This window comes from Haliotis rufescens, unplaced genomic scaffold (genome assembly GCF_023055435.1).
Source record: "Haliotis rufescens isolate VD_foot unplaced genomic scaffold, xgHalRufe1.0.p SCAF_8, whole genome shotgun sequence".
In the NCBI taxonomy this organism is placed as follows: Eukaryota; Metazoa; Mollusca; class Gastropoda; order Lepetellida; family Haliotidae; genus Haliotis; species Haliotis rufescens.
In genome coordinates, this window is record NW_025964372.1 from 31,100,823 (window position 1) to 31,118,186 (window position 17,364).

The window sequence follows — 17,364 nt, forward strand, 5'->3', positions numbered from 1 at the left end:
AATCAAGCATGACCCTGATAACTTTTTCCATTTAAGTCGCTCTAACCACAAGCATATTCTGTTGCTGACCTATATGCTCCGTCGGAATCGGCAAGGCGTCTGTTATGTTAAATGAGCCGGTACGTGAGTCATATTGCGCGCTGATGTATGCAGTGTCATGTCATGGCTGTGAACACATAACATACAGATACATTTGGAGTCAACAGGATGTCACAACTCATCACACAACTCATCTTCCCAAGGCAAGGGCGTAAGCTCCCTTGCCTCGGGAAGCTGCACACAACCTACATTTATTTTGTAATACTTTTTCCCACCGAGTCTAACGGATTTCATTTATGGCAAAAAATTAAACTAATTAAGGAAGGAAACCGTAATGTTTATAATGCCCGACCGATGATACTTTCCAGAGATCACCTGATCGGTACGACCAACCTCAACTGAAACATTTCAATAGACAAACCCCATTAGTCCGGATGATTTTGTTTTGTATTTCGGTCATTATGGTGTTTACCGTTCACACAACACCGTCATCATCTTGCTTGTCACAACCACTTTTTCACTGGATATGATTACATATCATCTTGTGTGTCCTAACAACGCGTGTTGATATATTTGATACCAAGAGACACTCGATGAGATTATATGTATAATAAAAAGAATATTGATATAAAAGAATATTTTGAAGACACTTTCAACGACATCTGCATCACCATTATTCTCTTTATTGTGGGCTCCTTCACTGGTACTTTAGTGACCCTGGCATTTCGAACAAAAGTAATAGAGCAGATGCAACCATATCGTGTCATCTCTGAAACTGGCTAACAGCAGCTGGATATAAGGCTGTTACATTCAATAGCAGTACCAGGATTCGATGATCGTGGTTTCGAATACCAGTTTCACCCTTATCCCTGGTACAATTCCACGAATGCTGATAAATTCCTATAGAATTCCAACATATTATCTTGAATTTATTTATTCAAATCGGTGCATACAGAATGCTTACAGATTATCATAACATAATTTATGTAATTTCAGTGCATATACAATGCTTACAGATTATCATAAGATACTTTTTGTATCTCCAGTGCATATTAAATGCTCACAGATTATCATCAACATCGCCGAACGGTACACTATCACACTATTTCGATATAGTACATCTTGGTGACTTCGCCTTCCCCGTTCGACGCGCTAACGTAATAGGCTCCCTCCAAACTATCTGTAATGTTCTTGAACCGGAACAAGGTTTGGGTACGGTAACGGGTTCCGGTGGTGATAGTCTCCACTTCCTGCTCCGTAATCTCGCGACAATCTCGGAATAGCTTCAGAACCGGTTTAGGATAGCCCATGGCATCCGCATGGGTGTGAGGCCATCTCGAATTAATGTATTCTGGATTCCTTTCGAGTTCACTAAAAACAAAACTCACACTGCTCTGAAAAGGAGAAACGTGTCTTCGATTCTTCAGATATACCCAGTGCCTGAGTTTGATGCTATTAAGAAGGTTATATGCAGAGTCAACTCTTAATGCGACCACGAGTCTTATCTCTCCTTCCGTGTAGGGGAAGGATGTGTTAATACGCGCCAATGTATGCTCTATAGTCGACGCGCGTGTGATGTTCAGAGCCGGTAAGATAAATGAGTTTCTCCTAAAAGACCGGTGGCTTTCTGATTTAGAAGAATGTATGCGAGTTTCAGTTGGAGGGAGCGATTTATAATCAAACGAGGATAGTATTCCGACAGTGTAATCCATTTCGAGCGACCCAAGAGTCTCGGACTCAAGAGACAGATCAATGTCAACAAGTTCGCCTTTGTCAAAAGTGATGAGACCATCGGGCTGAGATCTGAACACCAAAGGGTTGATGGTGTTTTGTTCTAATGAGCCGTTTAGAATGACTTCCTTGTTAAATATCAGTTCTATTTGGTAGCTGTCTCCATAGATGAAGGTCTGGATGTTAATTGCATAATCTTCCATGAACAAATGAAGCATTGCTTGCCCTTCCGATCCAGTGAAGTTATTGGTTGTGTTGTCAAAATCTATAAATCATAAGAAGCAATGAATGTTACATTACTCGCGGAAAAGATGTGACTCGTAGGGTTTAATCGTTCGAGCCAAATAATGCCGTTTTATATCAATTCATTACAAAGTCTCGAGACAGGAAGATGAACGAAATTTAAATTTAGTATCCAAAACTGGCTCACATTGGAAATGCTTTCCGGATCACCCATTGGTCGATTGGCCTACGTTGGGTTTTAGGTTTAAATATTGGGGTTGAGGTTTCAACGTTGGGGTTGAGGTTTAAATGTTGGGGTTGAAGTTTAAAGTGCAAGTCTCATGGGTATATAAACAGATTTTGGCAGATCGTAACATCGCTTATGCAAATATCGTAATCAAAACATCGAAAGCAGCGCGTTAATAAGATCTATTTTCGCTATTTGTCCAGTGTATCAATGGCAAAGTCTGAATCGAAAACACAGCGGAGGCGGAGCCTTTATATACAGAGGTTGAATATATGGTCGTGCTGGAGGAAATAACCTTAAAAATTACACACTTGATAGCACAAGCTTAAGTGTTGTTTCTGTTTCTGTTTGTATTAACATCATTTCACATATTTACTGTACAAATACATTTTCCTATTCGGATAGGATTTCCAGTAGCCTTTTCTTGTACGAGGCAAGTTAATGGATCGGTTGGTCAGGCTCAGTGACCTGGTTCATATTGGTCAACGCATCCAGACGGCGTGTTAACTTGCTCATGATATCAATCACTGGTTTTCGTAAGCAAACAAAATTATACTTTCATACTTACAGCCGACAAAACTGCAGACCTTCCATAGCACGGTAGGTTGGTGTTCCGCTTCATAACTCACTGTAATGTGTCGCATGCTCCCCTCAGCGGACATCCGGACATCGGTCACTACCGGGACACTTCTACAAACAGACGCCTGGGGGTGACGAAGAAAATTCAGTGAGTCTTGTTTTACGCCGCATTAAACAATATTCAAACAGTTCCACGACAAGGGACACCAGGAAAAGGCGAAAGTTTTATTCACTACACTACGCCGGAGTCTTTCTGAAAAAACAAACCCCAACGAATTAAGTCATCAATCTCAAGGCACTTAGTAAATTGTTATGTTTGAATAACGTTAAGTCGAAACAATTTGGACTGTGAACCGAAACGGAAATATGACGCTTAAACCATGGCACCAGCCACACTATAGCAAATATGTACTCACTCTCATTCTCAACACAAACTTAAACACGTCCTTGCCCCATAATTAAAACACCTTACCTTCCCTTAATATGTTTAACGCAAGTAGATTTCGGTCATTCATATTGATCGTTCAGGACATAAACACGTGCTTTACAATATCATTGGCAAAAGTTTTACAAAAGCATTCTCTAGAGAAAATTTCAGCTGATCCATAGAATACAAGCCTTGCAATATTAGTTAAATGGTCATACTTCTCCACGGCCAGTTTCCAGAGATAGTGTTCATTACTTGATCTTATTCGTGACAGACTGAGTCTTGAATTAAGATGGACATATTATACATCATCTCGATGAGATTTCATAGCATCATTCACGGCCTTGGACCAGCATTTCTTATTAATAAATTGACAATTATTGACATAGTTAACAAGTGTATCACTTCTGTACAAGCTGTAGCATATTTTCTACTCCATACATTGCATGTAAAACTATCTGTACACATAAATTGACCCAGGCGAACTAGAAACAGTACTTTAAAAACACAGTTATACTTTGCATTACATAGCTTTCCTAAGAAGTCGAGTGCTCTTTTATCTATGTAATACTGTAGTGACATGATGCCGATAGCATCCAACACAACAATACTGGTAGTGCGCCTGTGTAGTCCCTGAACATTTTTACAAAATTGACGTTGTACAACTTCAAGCATTTCATACTCTTTAAGAGGAAGTTTACCCCATACGCTGCATCCATAGAGGGCACATGATAAGATTACCCTCTCCCAGATACATGCTGCAGATAAAGGATTCAGACCACCAAAGTACAACCCATTATTATGGTTAGTGTTGATGAGTACACATAATTTTTCACATGCAGATTTTGTACGTTCAAGTGATGATTTATCTGTACTAAGATATACACCTGCATATTTAATAGATTTCGTTTGTGGAACATGCATATCGCCAATTGATACATAAGTTGTTTGAACCTTATTGTTTGGGCATCCAAAGTATAGAACTGCACGCTTGCTTACGTTATATTTTAGCTGCCACATATGAGCATAGTTTTGAACGACACCAAGAAGATTTTGCAGGCCTTTAAAAACAAATATGGAAGGCTTCACGAATTTGCGTGCAAACGCTGCATAAACACTCTGGCCCAGCTCTGTCAGTTTAAGGTCCAGGCCACGCTACATTCCATTGTTTACGTTTTGAAAAAAAATTAAAATGTAATTCATATGCTCACGAGAAAGAATCTCTCAAATATACCTTATTTGTTGTAGAATCAGTTAACATAGATACGTTGTTGAGAATGTGCCGACCGACCAAAGTTTTGGTTTTCTGTTCTCGGTCATCAGAGCTATCGACTTTGAGGCGACTGAGGGCCAAGTCGACCGAGAGAAACTGGCTAACAGTTTGAACTACACGTGTTTGAATTTTGTATTAACAATAATTCTAAGTCATGTTTAATTCATTGTTGTACTATTATATATGAATCAAAATGTATATGTATCGCCAAAATTCATTATATTGCTCAAATTGTCGATGAATTCATGCTGCTCAAACGAACTATTTCGTATTCGCTGAATCTAAGTGTTGAGTGTAGACTATGTGTGATCATGTAAAATTCAACGAACACGCGTATGAATATTATGAAATGCGACGTCGCCACTGTTATAAGAGTAAACTTGACGATGGGTAACAAAAACAATACACTACTCGTGACAAGGATCATCTGTCCCTTGTGATATTAATGATGAAACAACATTAATTTCACTCGGGACAGGTAATCCGTCATTCCTCGTCACTCGTTAAATATTGACTATAGTCTTAAATGCTAAGTTTAGTCTGTGAATTTTCATAATAAGAATGTCTTACCGTCTGTAGGATAAGGAACAACGGCAGAACCAGTTCGAAGCGCACAACCGCCATGTTGAAATGGATTCATATAGCCTTTAAAGGTCAGCTACTTTGTCTAACATTAACCGGATGTACGTATTTTATAAACTCAAGCAGTAATTGCTTAATATATTAATATCCCTACTTGATAGGATAAAAAATATTCTGGGATGGGAAAGAGACATAAAGAGACTTTACATGGACAGTTTTGTCAACATTGAAAGGGACAACCTAGACGTTTTTAGCAACCTTAACATCCCCTCTTACATACTGGTATGATGGTAATTAAATCTGAACTCACATCAACGCTGTTCCGGAACGCCTGCAATACGAATGTCAAATTGAAGCGCCTTACTTTAACCGGGCCTCCATGCCCCCAAACGAGTGACAGCACATGTATGTGTCCTTTCCAAATCAAAACTTAATATTTTGTATATGCATACTACATTTCCCCATGACACCTTTTTCAACAATAAGCTGTTTCCCTTCATTGCAGAATTACGCCATTTAGAGACAACTTCACTCCATACACAAACCAAGAAATGTGGTTAGATGATGAGGAGATTCAAAACCCCTGCTCAATGCCAGACTATGTGGATATGTCTTTAGGCTTCCACAATCTCACCTACCTTTGAGATGTTTTAAGGCGGCCGCTGCACACAAAAGGTGACCTGGTATGACGCGCCAAAAATTTCCGATTATCCAATTAATCAAGCAGACCATTACCAACATACATATACATGTTGGTTGGTTTGTTGTTTTACGCCGCACTCACCAATATTCCACCTATTTGACGGCGGTCTGTAAATAATCGAGTCTGAGCCAGACAATCCAGTGATTAATTTCATGAGCATCGATCCCCGCAATTGGGATACGATGACATGCATCAACCAAGTCAGCGAGCCTGACCACCCTATCCCATCAGTCGCATCTTACGATAAGCATAGTCACCTTTTACGGGAAGTATGGGTCGCTGAAGACCATTCACGAGTTGAAAACACAGTAGGTTTATCTCCATTCTACAATGACCGGTTTGAGTTGGAACTCTTTGATATGTAACGTTTGCTTGACTGAGCAGGACACTCAATATATGAAAAGATGGGTTTACTTTCCCATACTTTTCCATATAATGCCAACATAAAATATATAACAGAAAACAAACATGTATAACAATGTTTCTAATTATTCAAGTGACCATCTTATGTTTAATTGTTAAATACTATCTCATTGAGATATGTCACTGAGAACTTCAATTTGATTATTCCTATGCCCCCTAGAGTCATAATGCACTCGACCAAGAGCTACTTCCGGCGAAGCCAAACAAATGTCGTCTGCGTGTTTATTCGACTGAAATTTTAAAAACATATCTGAAGACTATCTGAAGGGAAAGCACTAAGTGCAGATGCATATCAGTGCGCGGTAAAGTGTCCGCCAAACCAGCTGTTTCAGAGGAGATTTATCCTGGTTTGAAACCTCTGACTGACCAGTCAAATCGAGTATTTTTCAAATTCATGTTAAAATATCTTACCATCAAGTAAAAACCGATTACTTTAACAACTCTTTCGTCAAATTAAGGTATCAGCTACAATTCCCACTAATGGAATTTGATATTCAGATTACATCTCCCTCATTATTTTATTTCAACATATGTAACTTGCTTAGTCACAATACTTTAGCAACTGCCGATGTGACTATAAGTGACATATCCATTAATTTAGCGCGTGCTGAACTGAACTTCCGGTTTGGTCATTTTAGTCTCTTTTCGCGCATCGCCGTGCAGCCATTGAAGCAATCAGGTTCGTATGTAAATTTTGTGGAATGGTTAGCATCGTCATGGTTTCTTATACAAGTAAGCAATACACAGTTACTTTGATTTGTCCTAATAAAAATATAGAAATCCAGACAATCGTTTTGAACACTTATTACCCATCTGGATTCAGGGTTTTAAAAACCTCATCCTCAACGGATGGTCGGAAGAAGCTACCATTTGGATCCCGTCGACAGGCTAGTTGCCTTGGTGTCATCGTGTCAACAGCTCACATACATGAAGCTTGAATATTGTGGAGCAAACAAACAAAACGTTTGAAATAAGACACATAGAAGACCACACTCGCGGTTTATGATGAATATTGATGTGACATCCGAGGAGTTGAGGCGTTTCAGGTGCGTTCGCTTCTAATTACTTTTCCAGCAGAAAATTCAGATAGATGCACTAAGGGCATCGAACAGTTACACTTGGAGCCAAGGATCATTCTATTCAAGCGTACATGTTATTAGAACATGTTCATCTCGGAATTATTTGCTACCAGCTTTGAAGATATTTGTTAAAATATTGTCCCCCGCCACGAAGTGGATTGGGTGTTTTCTGTCCGTCACGTTTCGTTTCCGGAGCAGAACTTAAACAACCATGACACTATCTTTACCAAACTTGGCGCACAGATAGGTCTAGTTGGACTGGTGCTTTTTGGTAGTTTTGAATGTTTGAAAAAAATATTTTTGGTGTTTCAAATGCAACGACTTTGACTTAGACTGAAAGTGGCGGTAGTACTCGTTTCCGGTGCAGGTCTTAAAAACCGTACTATATTTTTGGCCTTGCAGACAACCGGACATGTCATATTGGCGGATGATATGAGTATTTTGTGCTTGTTAATTTTGTACCTTGTTAAGAAAGAACAACAGAGTACAATCATCAAAAGTGAATATTCTCACGCGTTGACGTTTTGAATTTACTCGTAACGACAAAGGCCCTGGATCGATCGATTCCCCACGTGCGCAATATGGAAGCCCTTTTGTGTGTCCTCTCTTTAATGAGCACAAAACCCTTCTAACCTATTGTGTAAACTTCAGAGACATCCCAGATCAGTGACAGTTCAAACGTTCAAAGACATTACAAATTAGGAATAACACACTTGTAAACAACGATTGATATCGGGCACGTAAAAGACAACGCTCTCGTTTAATAATAAATGTTAATGTGATCGTACTCCCTTGCCGCCGTCGTCAATCGAGATGATAAACATACAAGTAGTTCCAGGTGTGTTGTCCTGTCCTTAGATGTTTTATCTGTTCGTTGTTAAACGCCACACACAGCAATATTCGAGCTATGTGGCGGCAATCTGTAAACAATGGAGCCTGGATGAGACAATAATCCAGTGATTGAAATCATGAACATCAATATACGCAATTGGAAGGAGCGATTTATAAGTTCAGTCTCATATAGTTGCATAATATTTCACAGGTTTTGATATGGACTTGATGTAATCTCATAGAGATATACCCACAAAACATTCACTCAACTGAGTAAATGTGTAAAATAAACAGGGGTCTGTGACCTGAAAAATGGACAAACATGGGGAACGAGCAGCGAAAAAACACAAAAGCCATGATCCATCATGACATGAGTATATCAGCAGTGAAAGCATCTTCCCGAGGCAAGCGTGTCCACTAGCCCATTTCAAAGCCTAGTTTCTACCCTTGCCACATCAAGGCCATTTTTCTTAGCCCGACCCTGGCGCCCACCCCGCGTAGATCACGAATTGTGCCCCTTGACATGCAAATGCGATATCCTGTCAGATCACTGTTCTTATCGCGTCTAGCTTCACAAAATGGCGAAGACCTAGTCGATCGGGTAACGATAACATTCGCGATAACATCCCTGACACAAAAAACATAGGCAATCGTTGTGGTGTTTAAAAGATGAAATACATATACTGAACAACAAAAGTTTCTGTGAAATTGAATAAGATTTAATTCAAAGTTATGTTTTTTACCAATTCTGAAACAAATTTCAGTTTCCAACAGATAAAAGACTCCCGTGAGTGTTCAAATGGTTAAATTTGCCATACTGACTTCAGAAAATGCGTGATTTCATTAAAAAAAAAACACGACCATGCCAAAATGTCAATATACAAATCAATAGCGTCTGTGTCCACCTCTTGTTGCGATGCAAGCAACACATCTTCGTCTCATGGAATGGACCAGGCGTCGCACAAAGTCCTGTGGGATATCTGTCCATATCTGTAGGAGCATGTTTCGAAGTTCCTGGAGTGTCTGTGGAACACGTGGTTGACGTCGAAGGCGCCGGTCCATCTCATCCAAACATGTGCTCGATTGGTGAGAGATCAGGGGAGCGAGCCGGCGAGGGGATGACATTCACGTTGTTTTGTTGAAGAGAATCCTGAACAAGTCGAGCAATATGAAGCCGGACGTTGTCATGTTGAAAGGTAATGCCTTGGCCACGACGGTGCAAAAACGGTAGAACAACAGGGCCGATGATCTTGTCGCGCTGGCGCTGTCCATTGAGATTTCCCTCTACCACTATCAAACGGGTCCTCTGTCTTGCTGTAATCCCACCTCATATCATAACGCCCCCAAACCGTCCTTCTTCCATGACACAAGGATTTACGTAACGTTCACCTCGACGTCGGTACACTCGAATCCGTTCATAGCTGTAGAAACAGGTGAAAACGAGACTCGTCAGTGAATAGAACTGCATGGCCGTCCAGCGTAGACGCTGTCTGCACCACTGCTTGATGGTGGTTTCCTGTCAAAATGGAACGTCTGCCGACAATCCCTGCACATCTGAGGCGACGACGTACGGTTTGTGAAGATATTCGTCGAAGGCAAGGGATGCTTCTTGCAGTCCCTGTTGCTGGCTGGAATCGATTTCGTAGGTGTGTTGTTCGAATCCAGTTGTCTTGTCGGTTATTGGTTACGCGTGGCCTGCCACTCCAAAGATGGTCTCTGACTGCATTCGTCTGTTGCCAACGTTGCCATAAACACCAAATGGTGTACCGTTAGATGTTTTCAAGATCTTTTCATGTTTGTAATCAAGCAGCTCAGGTGATTTCATTTACTTCGCGAGGTAAGACCTATTACATTACCATAGAGATCTTGGTCAGATCGTCTTTTGTTTGAAGCAAATGCAAGTGATATGAGAGGTGGATTCTGATTGATCAGTAGGAGGGACATAGAAGGGACATAACACGTAATTACCATTGGTGGTGAACCACGAAATTCCAGCGTAGTTCGTAGTTCGGCAAGGGTGGAAAATTGACTTGTGCAGTCAGTTAACTCCTTTGCCCCGGGAAGATGCATGGGCCACTCTGGTGATTTTCACCTCGGAATTCCATTTTTGTTATAGGCTTGAAATTAATTTGGTAAGCTGATGTAGCTATTCATGTCATATATGCTGGAGTAAACCATACGTTTTGTGTTTCCATCCATTGGATATCCAGTGCAATTAAACGCTGTTCTTGTTGGCACAGGATCGTGGGTGAGGAGCAGGGGCGATGACTAATTCCTTTCACCATGCCACAAGTATTTGGTTCAAATCAGAATTAAAAGATAGTTTTGAAATAGACCGGTAAAATTTAATTGTTTTTCCAAACGATGATTCCTTGGTGCGTTTCCTGGTGGTCAAAGCTTCTGATCATCTACGAAAAAAAACCTCAATCAATTTGCCATATCAAAAGCTGTTTCTGGAATTTGTGGTGCAGTGAAAAATTCGCACTTTCTCCTTTCTTGTGGAGTGTTCACGGAAACGGCAATATCTTAATATTTTAGCGATCACTCAGTTTGTAAGTGTTGATCTTGCTGTATCCGTGCAGATGACACTTTACTCTTGTCGACGAATTGTCGGCGTGTTGTCTGTTCGACATGTCGGAATGACATCAAGGTGTAAGTACGTCTATTAAGCGTTACACATTTCTTTTGTTTTTCAATAGTTGGTTTACAAACTATATTGCCTAACATTCAATGAAAACCAAACACGTTGTAACATAGCAAGACTTTGTTGCAAGAATTATTAAAATAAGACACATATCTTAAACAGACAGATAATCTTTGACTTCTGGAAGTACAATTGTCGCCATTCTTGTCCACCTCCAGATGATAAGGCTACTGGAGGTTCTACAATATTGGACAAGCAGTGCGTCAACTATAAAACCCTACAAAGAGAGATATATTGCTGGGTCCAGCAAATGTACCACAAAATCCCTGTCTCAAAGACTGACCATAATCATTTATACAACAAGGCAGGACTTTCTTTATATTCACAGAAAGTATTGGAGACAAGTGGAATTAATACCATGTGGATTCTCAAAAACTCAAAGGAGCTGCTTGACTTTTTGCAGTCTCAGAAAAGAACCAAGTTCCATTCTGTCAAAACATTTGATTTTTCAACTCTGTACACCACTATCCAAGATGACAAATTTAAGGGATACAATTCATTCCTTGATCAATGGGGCTTTTGTTACAAAACGTGGTGTACACATATACAGCTACGTATCTATATTCTGACGTTCAGAACAATTTGTGAAAAATGAAAGCAAATGCCATGTTACGTTTACTGAGAAAAGAATATGTGAAATCCTTGACTTCCACATTGATCACTACACCGCCTCCGTGGTCTAATGGTAGAGCGTCCGCCCAGAGAGCGGAAGGTCCGGGGTTCGATCCCCGACAGCGTTAAACATTATTACCCTGTCTGGCGCTCTGCATTAGGGGGTAAAACAAGGACTCGTCGGCTCGGAGTCAGTATACTGTGTCTGAGTCGGGGTTTTATGTTAAACTGCGGCATGGTATCTCAGTGAGCTAGCACTATTAATCGGCATCACTCCGAAATAGTACAAGCAGCCACACACACAAATACACGTGCATGCTATAGAAGTGCAATAATCTTGGACGCGACGTTTAACTCCATTTCACCTCACCTCACATTGATAACATCTGCGTACATTTTGGGGTCAAACGCCCCTCAGATGGTTATCTTGAAACCGATGTATATCACATGTCCAGTTCACGTTGATCACAGATCAGAGTCTGTGATTCGTCTATAAAATCTAAGACAAGAATGTTATGTCAAAGTCTAGTAGTTAGGATGTACTCTATGTTCCCGTGTATTTACCTGGTAAACACTTGACTTGCCTTTGCATGTGTTTGTGATGGGTGCCACCGGTGGGGAAGGATACGCTCACCTTTTCGCGAACACCTGGTCGTCGGTAGACATACATGTATATCACTCAAAGTTCGATCTCACAGTAACCAAGCTCATTCGCCCAAAGGAAACTGTACCTGAGATAATGTTCTATTGTTTGCGTTGCCCGTCGGCTTCTACGACCCGCGTCACATTAACATTTCCTCCAACATCAAACTAACACACGGTGATATAAGCTGAAATATCGTTTAAGTGTTGTTAAAGCCATCGCACTGATACAGCGTACGACACGATACACTCACTCATCACACTCTGATTACAGGAATACGCCTGCAAACATCTTTGTGTACTGTTACAGTATGTCATCGTCACGGAATGACGAACGATTGATTCCGTAGAACTATACCATAATCGCAAACTCAATATATGATTGATTTATAAGTAACATCAAACTTAAGTAATTGATCTGTATTTATATGCAATGAGCGATTAATCAATAGGTTTGCATATACTGATTATAAAAGTGGTAATTTTATGAATTATATAATAAAACAAACTACCTCCTTAGTGCATGTAACATATTGACCACATTCTCGCTATGGTAACCATACGGGAGCGCCACGAGGAATCAGAGCATCAGTGCACACCAGTCTCCAGCACCCTTGACACGTTAAAGGGCAAGTTCACACGGAAATGAACCTATTTTTCTTGTACTTTTTCCACATTAAAAGTGTTAACATAGAAGTGTCATAGACAAAAATATAAAAATATCACAATTAATTAACATATTTTTCGCATTAAAACGATTTATATTTTTCACATTTACCAAGTGTTCTATTTCCACAACAAAAACACCATGGCTTATGCCCTTTGCAATATGACGTCATTGGTGCCAATTGATAAACATTATGACGTCATCATGCTTTGTTAGAGCCGCTTCACGTGGTGTAGGTCCAGGTGTGTGATTCTAGCGTCTCAGATGCCAGCCAGCATAGTGTTATGCTGAGTCACCACTGCGCCGGAGTGTGTCGTAGGCCATGTTGTTTTACCGCAAACTGGTACTTGATATCTTTTGCGTTGAGAATAGACAGGGACCCAGTTGAATTGGCACCAATTACGTCATAATCTAAGGGGGATAACTCAGGCCTGTTTAGCTCGAAAAACGAAGGCCTCATCACGGCATATCATTTTCACACTATTGTGAGCTTCCTACGTTCACTGTGAAAGAAATGAGTGTATATTTTCAAACACAGATACTAATTAATTCTAAAATTGCGTTTTGTTTAGAAAAAGAAAGAAAGCGATTTTTGCGTGTACACTTCCCCTTTAAGCACAGGTGTTCAACAGATCTTAGCGAGTGCAGAATGGCTTTCTATTCTCGGTACAAAATGATCTGGGATAAAATCAAAATGAAGACCATCATGTTAATGTTGATGTTTTCATGTGTGTCATCAGATTGGCTGTCAGAGATAGGTGGAGAGCAGGACAGAGTTTTACCCGGACATGTTTTTCAGGTATTTCAGACAGCAACAGTTCGACAGTGTCACCGACTCTGTGGATATTCAGCAAGGTGCCTTTCGGCCAACTAGATCTTGTCAACTAGAGAATGTCAACTTAGTACCAGTGCTGTAGGTGACGGTAGTTTGCAAGTGTCCGCGAACAACGTGTACCTTCCGGTTCATCAATTTCCTCCACAGGTAGGCAGTTTCCATATGAATGCGTGAATGTTGAATCATGACAGTTCAATAGGGTAACAGATACCCTAGTTGACTAATGATCATGAGGCTGTGAACTCTAAAAATTCCGAATACCATCCATGTTTTCTTCTCATTTGTTCACCCTAAACCATGAATTCCGAATACTACTTAACACAACCCCAAAATCATATGTAAGAATTGAATGTACAAAGGCAGAATGTCAGCCACAGTCCAAAACCTATAGAACACGTTCCTTGGTCATAGAAGGAAGACATTTGAAATTAAAATTACTGAAAAATATCGACAACAATATATAAGGTATAGAATTATTTTTTTTAAATGTTGAATCTGCATCGTTACCAAATACGATTGTATTTGCGCTTCGTGTATCACACTGCAGAGTACCCTCTAAATGGACTCCCGAAACCCGCGTATAATTATTTGGAGGTGGGTGTGAATCCCACATTTGCCCTGATGTTGATACATGGTGTTACAGTACTATACCTGTAAACTGCTCACATCAGGTTTTCCTCCATATTACACTGGACCCGTGAAGTTCCGGGGTAGAATAGGTTTTCAGCAACCCGTGCTTGCCGTAAAAGGCGACTAAGCTTGTTGTGGGAGGCGACTAACAGGATCGGGTGGTCAGGCTCGCTGACTTGGTTAAAGCATGTCATCGATCCCAATTGCTTGGATCGATGCTCATGATGTCTATCACTGGATTGTCTGGTCTAGACTCGATTATTTACAGACCGCGGTCTTATAGCTGGATTATTGCTTAATGCGGCATAAAACAACCAACCAACCAACCAACCATATTACACTTGTGATGTAAGCGACATACTGTTCAAAGCGTCATTTCGCTCAACTTATTCACTCACTCTTCCAATTTATCGTGATTCAAAATGGTCAACCCACAATATATCAAATTCAATCGGGCCTCAGTCTGGCACACTATGTGGGAGATAGTAATCCCTACGTAGGAGAAAGTAAGTCCTACGTAGGACATAGTAAGTCCTACGAAGGAGACAGTAAGTCTACGTAGGAGATACTAAGTACTACGTAGGAGATATTAAGTCCTACGTAGGAGATCGTGATTCTAGGCCATACTAAGTCCTACGTAGGAGATAGTAATCCCTATGTAGGAGATAGTAAGTCCTACGTAGGAGATAGTTTATCCTACTTAGAAGTCCTACAAAGAAGATAATAAGTCCTACGTATTAAATACTTAGACCCCCAAAAAATGTCAAATGGCCCTACTACGCTTCCGTACCAACCTGAGTTGGAAGGTTTTTGTATCTATACTGTTGCCTCACACTCAAAATGTTATTATCAGGACCAACCATTTAGTATTCTTAGGAGTATTGTAGGAGACAAAAAACACAACTGGGAAAGGAGGAGCGGCGTTTGTTAAACATTACTTTTGAAGGAAATCCAGCATGTTGGTGTTTCACGCAAGAAACCTATGATTGTGGGTTCCAATCCCGCCTTGTGGGTTTCACCAACCAGGTAAACATATGAGATCTGCATCACTTCGGGCTTTCCTCCTAACAAATAGTGATGGTACCATGTGCCCGCGAAAACATATTATGCCAAATGATTTTTAAACTAGAAAAGAAAACTACTTAAATATAGTTCACAAATATGTCACCACGGCCAAAAGACATAAAAATGTGCATGAAGCATAACGGTTGTACTTTTCAACAATAGTGCTCCTAACCTTGTTATAGATTAATAATATACCAACAGTGGATGTTTGCTATTTTATAGATTTATTCTTCAAAACATACGAAGTTAAACGTATAATGAAGTAGTCCCTTTCAGCCAATCAAACATCTAGAATGACCGAAAGAAAAGTTGATAGTATGTGCGCACTGCAAAGGTGTGGCAAAACATACACGCATGAACCTCATTAACACCAGGCGTTGTGTAGGATTAAGCAGTGACTGGCTAAGCTTTTCTTATATGTCATGCCTTCTACACACGTAGGAATATAATCGATATTTGATGTGGCATACAAACGCTGTAACCATTGTTCAACCACACCAGACGCCATTATCCGAACTTGTCAAATAATCAAAAATCAACTTTTGGTATTAGTCTGATTATTTTTTACTCATCTTGGAGCTGGGGCTGGGCTAGGATTTTATCGCAAAATATATATTGTGCTTCAGACATTTAAAACAAACCTTATATTGTCGCAAAGTGGTTTTCCTAAAACAAACCATGTCAAGCCATATATGTTATCGAAATGGAGAAGCGATATTTTAGCTTGTTCGATAGGTAATCGCTAAAATTGTGTTAAAAAACTTTATTCTCTCAGCAAATATCTCTGTCCCCAAGAGCGATTTCTTTAAGATACATAACTACATATTAAAATCATCCTGTTCAAACAAGCCGTTTGCATTGTATCCACTGAGAACAAAGAACTTGTACAATAGGTGAATCCCCACCTTTTGCCGACAATTCCAGCATATTTCGCTGTAAGGAATTCAAAGAAGACAGCAATTTGCAATGTTCCCTTTCCAACTCATATTTTGTATCCAATTTGAAATAAGAGACAAAACCCCTTCCATATTCAATAGATATCACGAGAACATATGGTACAAGTCAAAATAAGGAATTACATTGAACATAATTTTTGTCACTGATGCGTCAAATTTGGAAATGTCTACCATAAAAGGTTTTGAAAGCTTCACTGAGGCCTTAAATGTTGTAACCTTGATGAAACAACTTCTGAGCAAGAGTCGTATGGTGCTCTTTGAAATCTTGTTGGAAAGAGCATGCTCGATTGAATATCAAAAGTTGTGAAATTTGAACTTCAAAGGCTGGAGCTGCTCGACATGAATGGTAAGTTGACTATAGGAAAGTTGAAGTCGTCCCTCTTGTCATACAGTCTTGTGGAGAGTGTTTTGTCACTCTGAATCTTTATGCATAGATCTGAATATGAAACAGATGTTTGTTTGTTTGTTGTTTAACGCCTCACTCAGCAAAATTAGACGGTCTCACTGGTCTCCTTTATTTCTAGTTCAGGTGGGTAAATCAGGGGAAGGGAATTGGCTATTGGATTGTTATTGAACGATATCACATCATCTTACTTTGTTTTGACTTTGGCAATCCGAACAGAAATTAAGATTCATATGTATAAAGAACCAGATCCGCAGGAAGGGGGCCACAATTGGTGCCAATGGCATGTAGTTATCAATATTGTTTTCTCAGTAAACTTCAGACGACATTTGCTTTCATTTTTCACAAATTGTCCTGAACATCTGAATATGGGCACGCAACTGTATCTGTGTTCACCACAATTTGTAACAAAAGCCCCATTGATCAAGGAATGAATTGTATCCCTTAAATTTGTCATCTGAGATAGTTGTGTACAAAGTTGAAAAATCAAATGTTTTGACAGAATGGAACTTGGTTCTTTTCTAAACTGGAAAAAGTCTAGCAGCTCCTTTGAGTTTTTGAGAATCCACATGGTATTAATTCCACTTGTCTCAAATACTTTCTGTGAATATAAAGAAAGTCCTTCCTTGTTGTATTAATGATTATGGTCAGTCTTTGACATATGGATTTGGTGGTACATTTACTGGACCCAGCAATATACATGTATCTCTCTTT

General features: G+C 39.9%; 1 protein-coding gene across 1 annotated transcript; it reads right to left on the reverse strand.

The window, feature by feature from the left end:
- Window positions 1-957: 957 nt before the first annotated feature.
- Window positions 958-5,190, reverse strand: LOC124145529. The gene is made up of 3 exons (XM_046515312.2): window positions 5,089-5,190; window positions 2,808-2,943; window positions 958-2,035 (listed from the first exon to the last, which is right to left on the reverse strand). The coding sequence occupies exons 1-3, from the start codon at window positions 5,140-5,142 to the stop codon at window positions 1,137-1,139; spliced, it is 1,089 nt and encodes a 362-aa protein (XP_046371268.2). The 5' UTR covers window positions 5,143-5,190; the 3' UTR covers window positions 958-1,136.
- Between the last annotated feature and the right edge of the window lie 12,174 nt (window positions 5,191-17,364).

Coding starts and splice junctions, on each gene's coding strand:
- LOC124145529 (XM_046515312.2), bottom strand. CDS start 5,142: ATGGCGGTTGTGCGCTTCGAACTGGTTCTGCCGTTGTTCCTTATCCTA. Junction 2,944..5,088: donor TGTTCCTTATCCTACAGACG/GTAAGACATTCT, acceptor CGTCACCCCCAG/GCGTCTGTTTGTAGAAGTGT. Junction 2,036..2,807: donor GGTCTGCAGTTTTGTCGGCT/GTAAGTATGAAA, acceptor TATGATTTATAG/ATTTTGACAACACAACCAAT.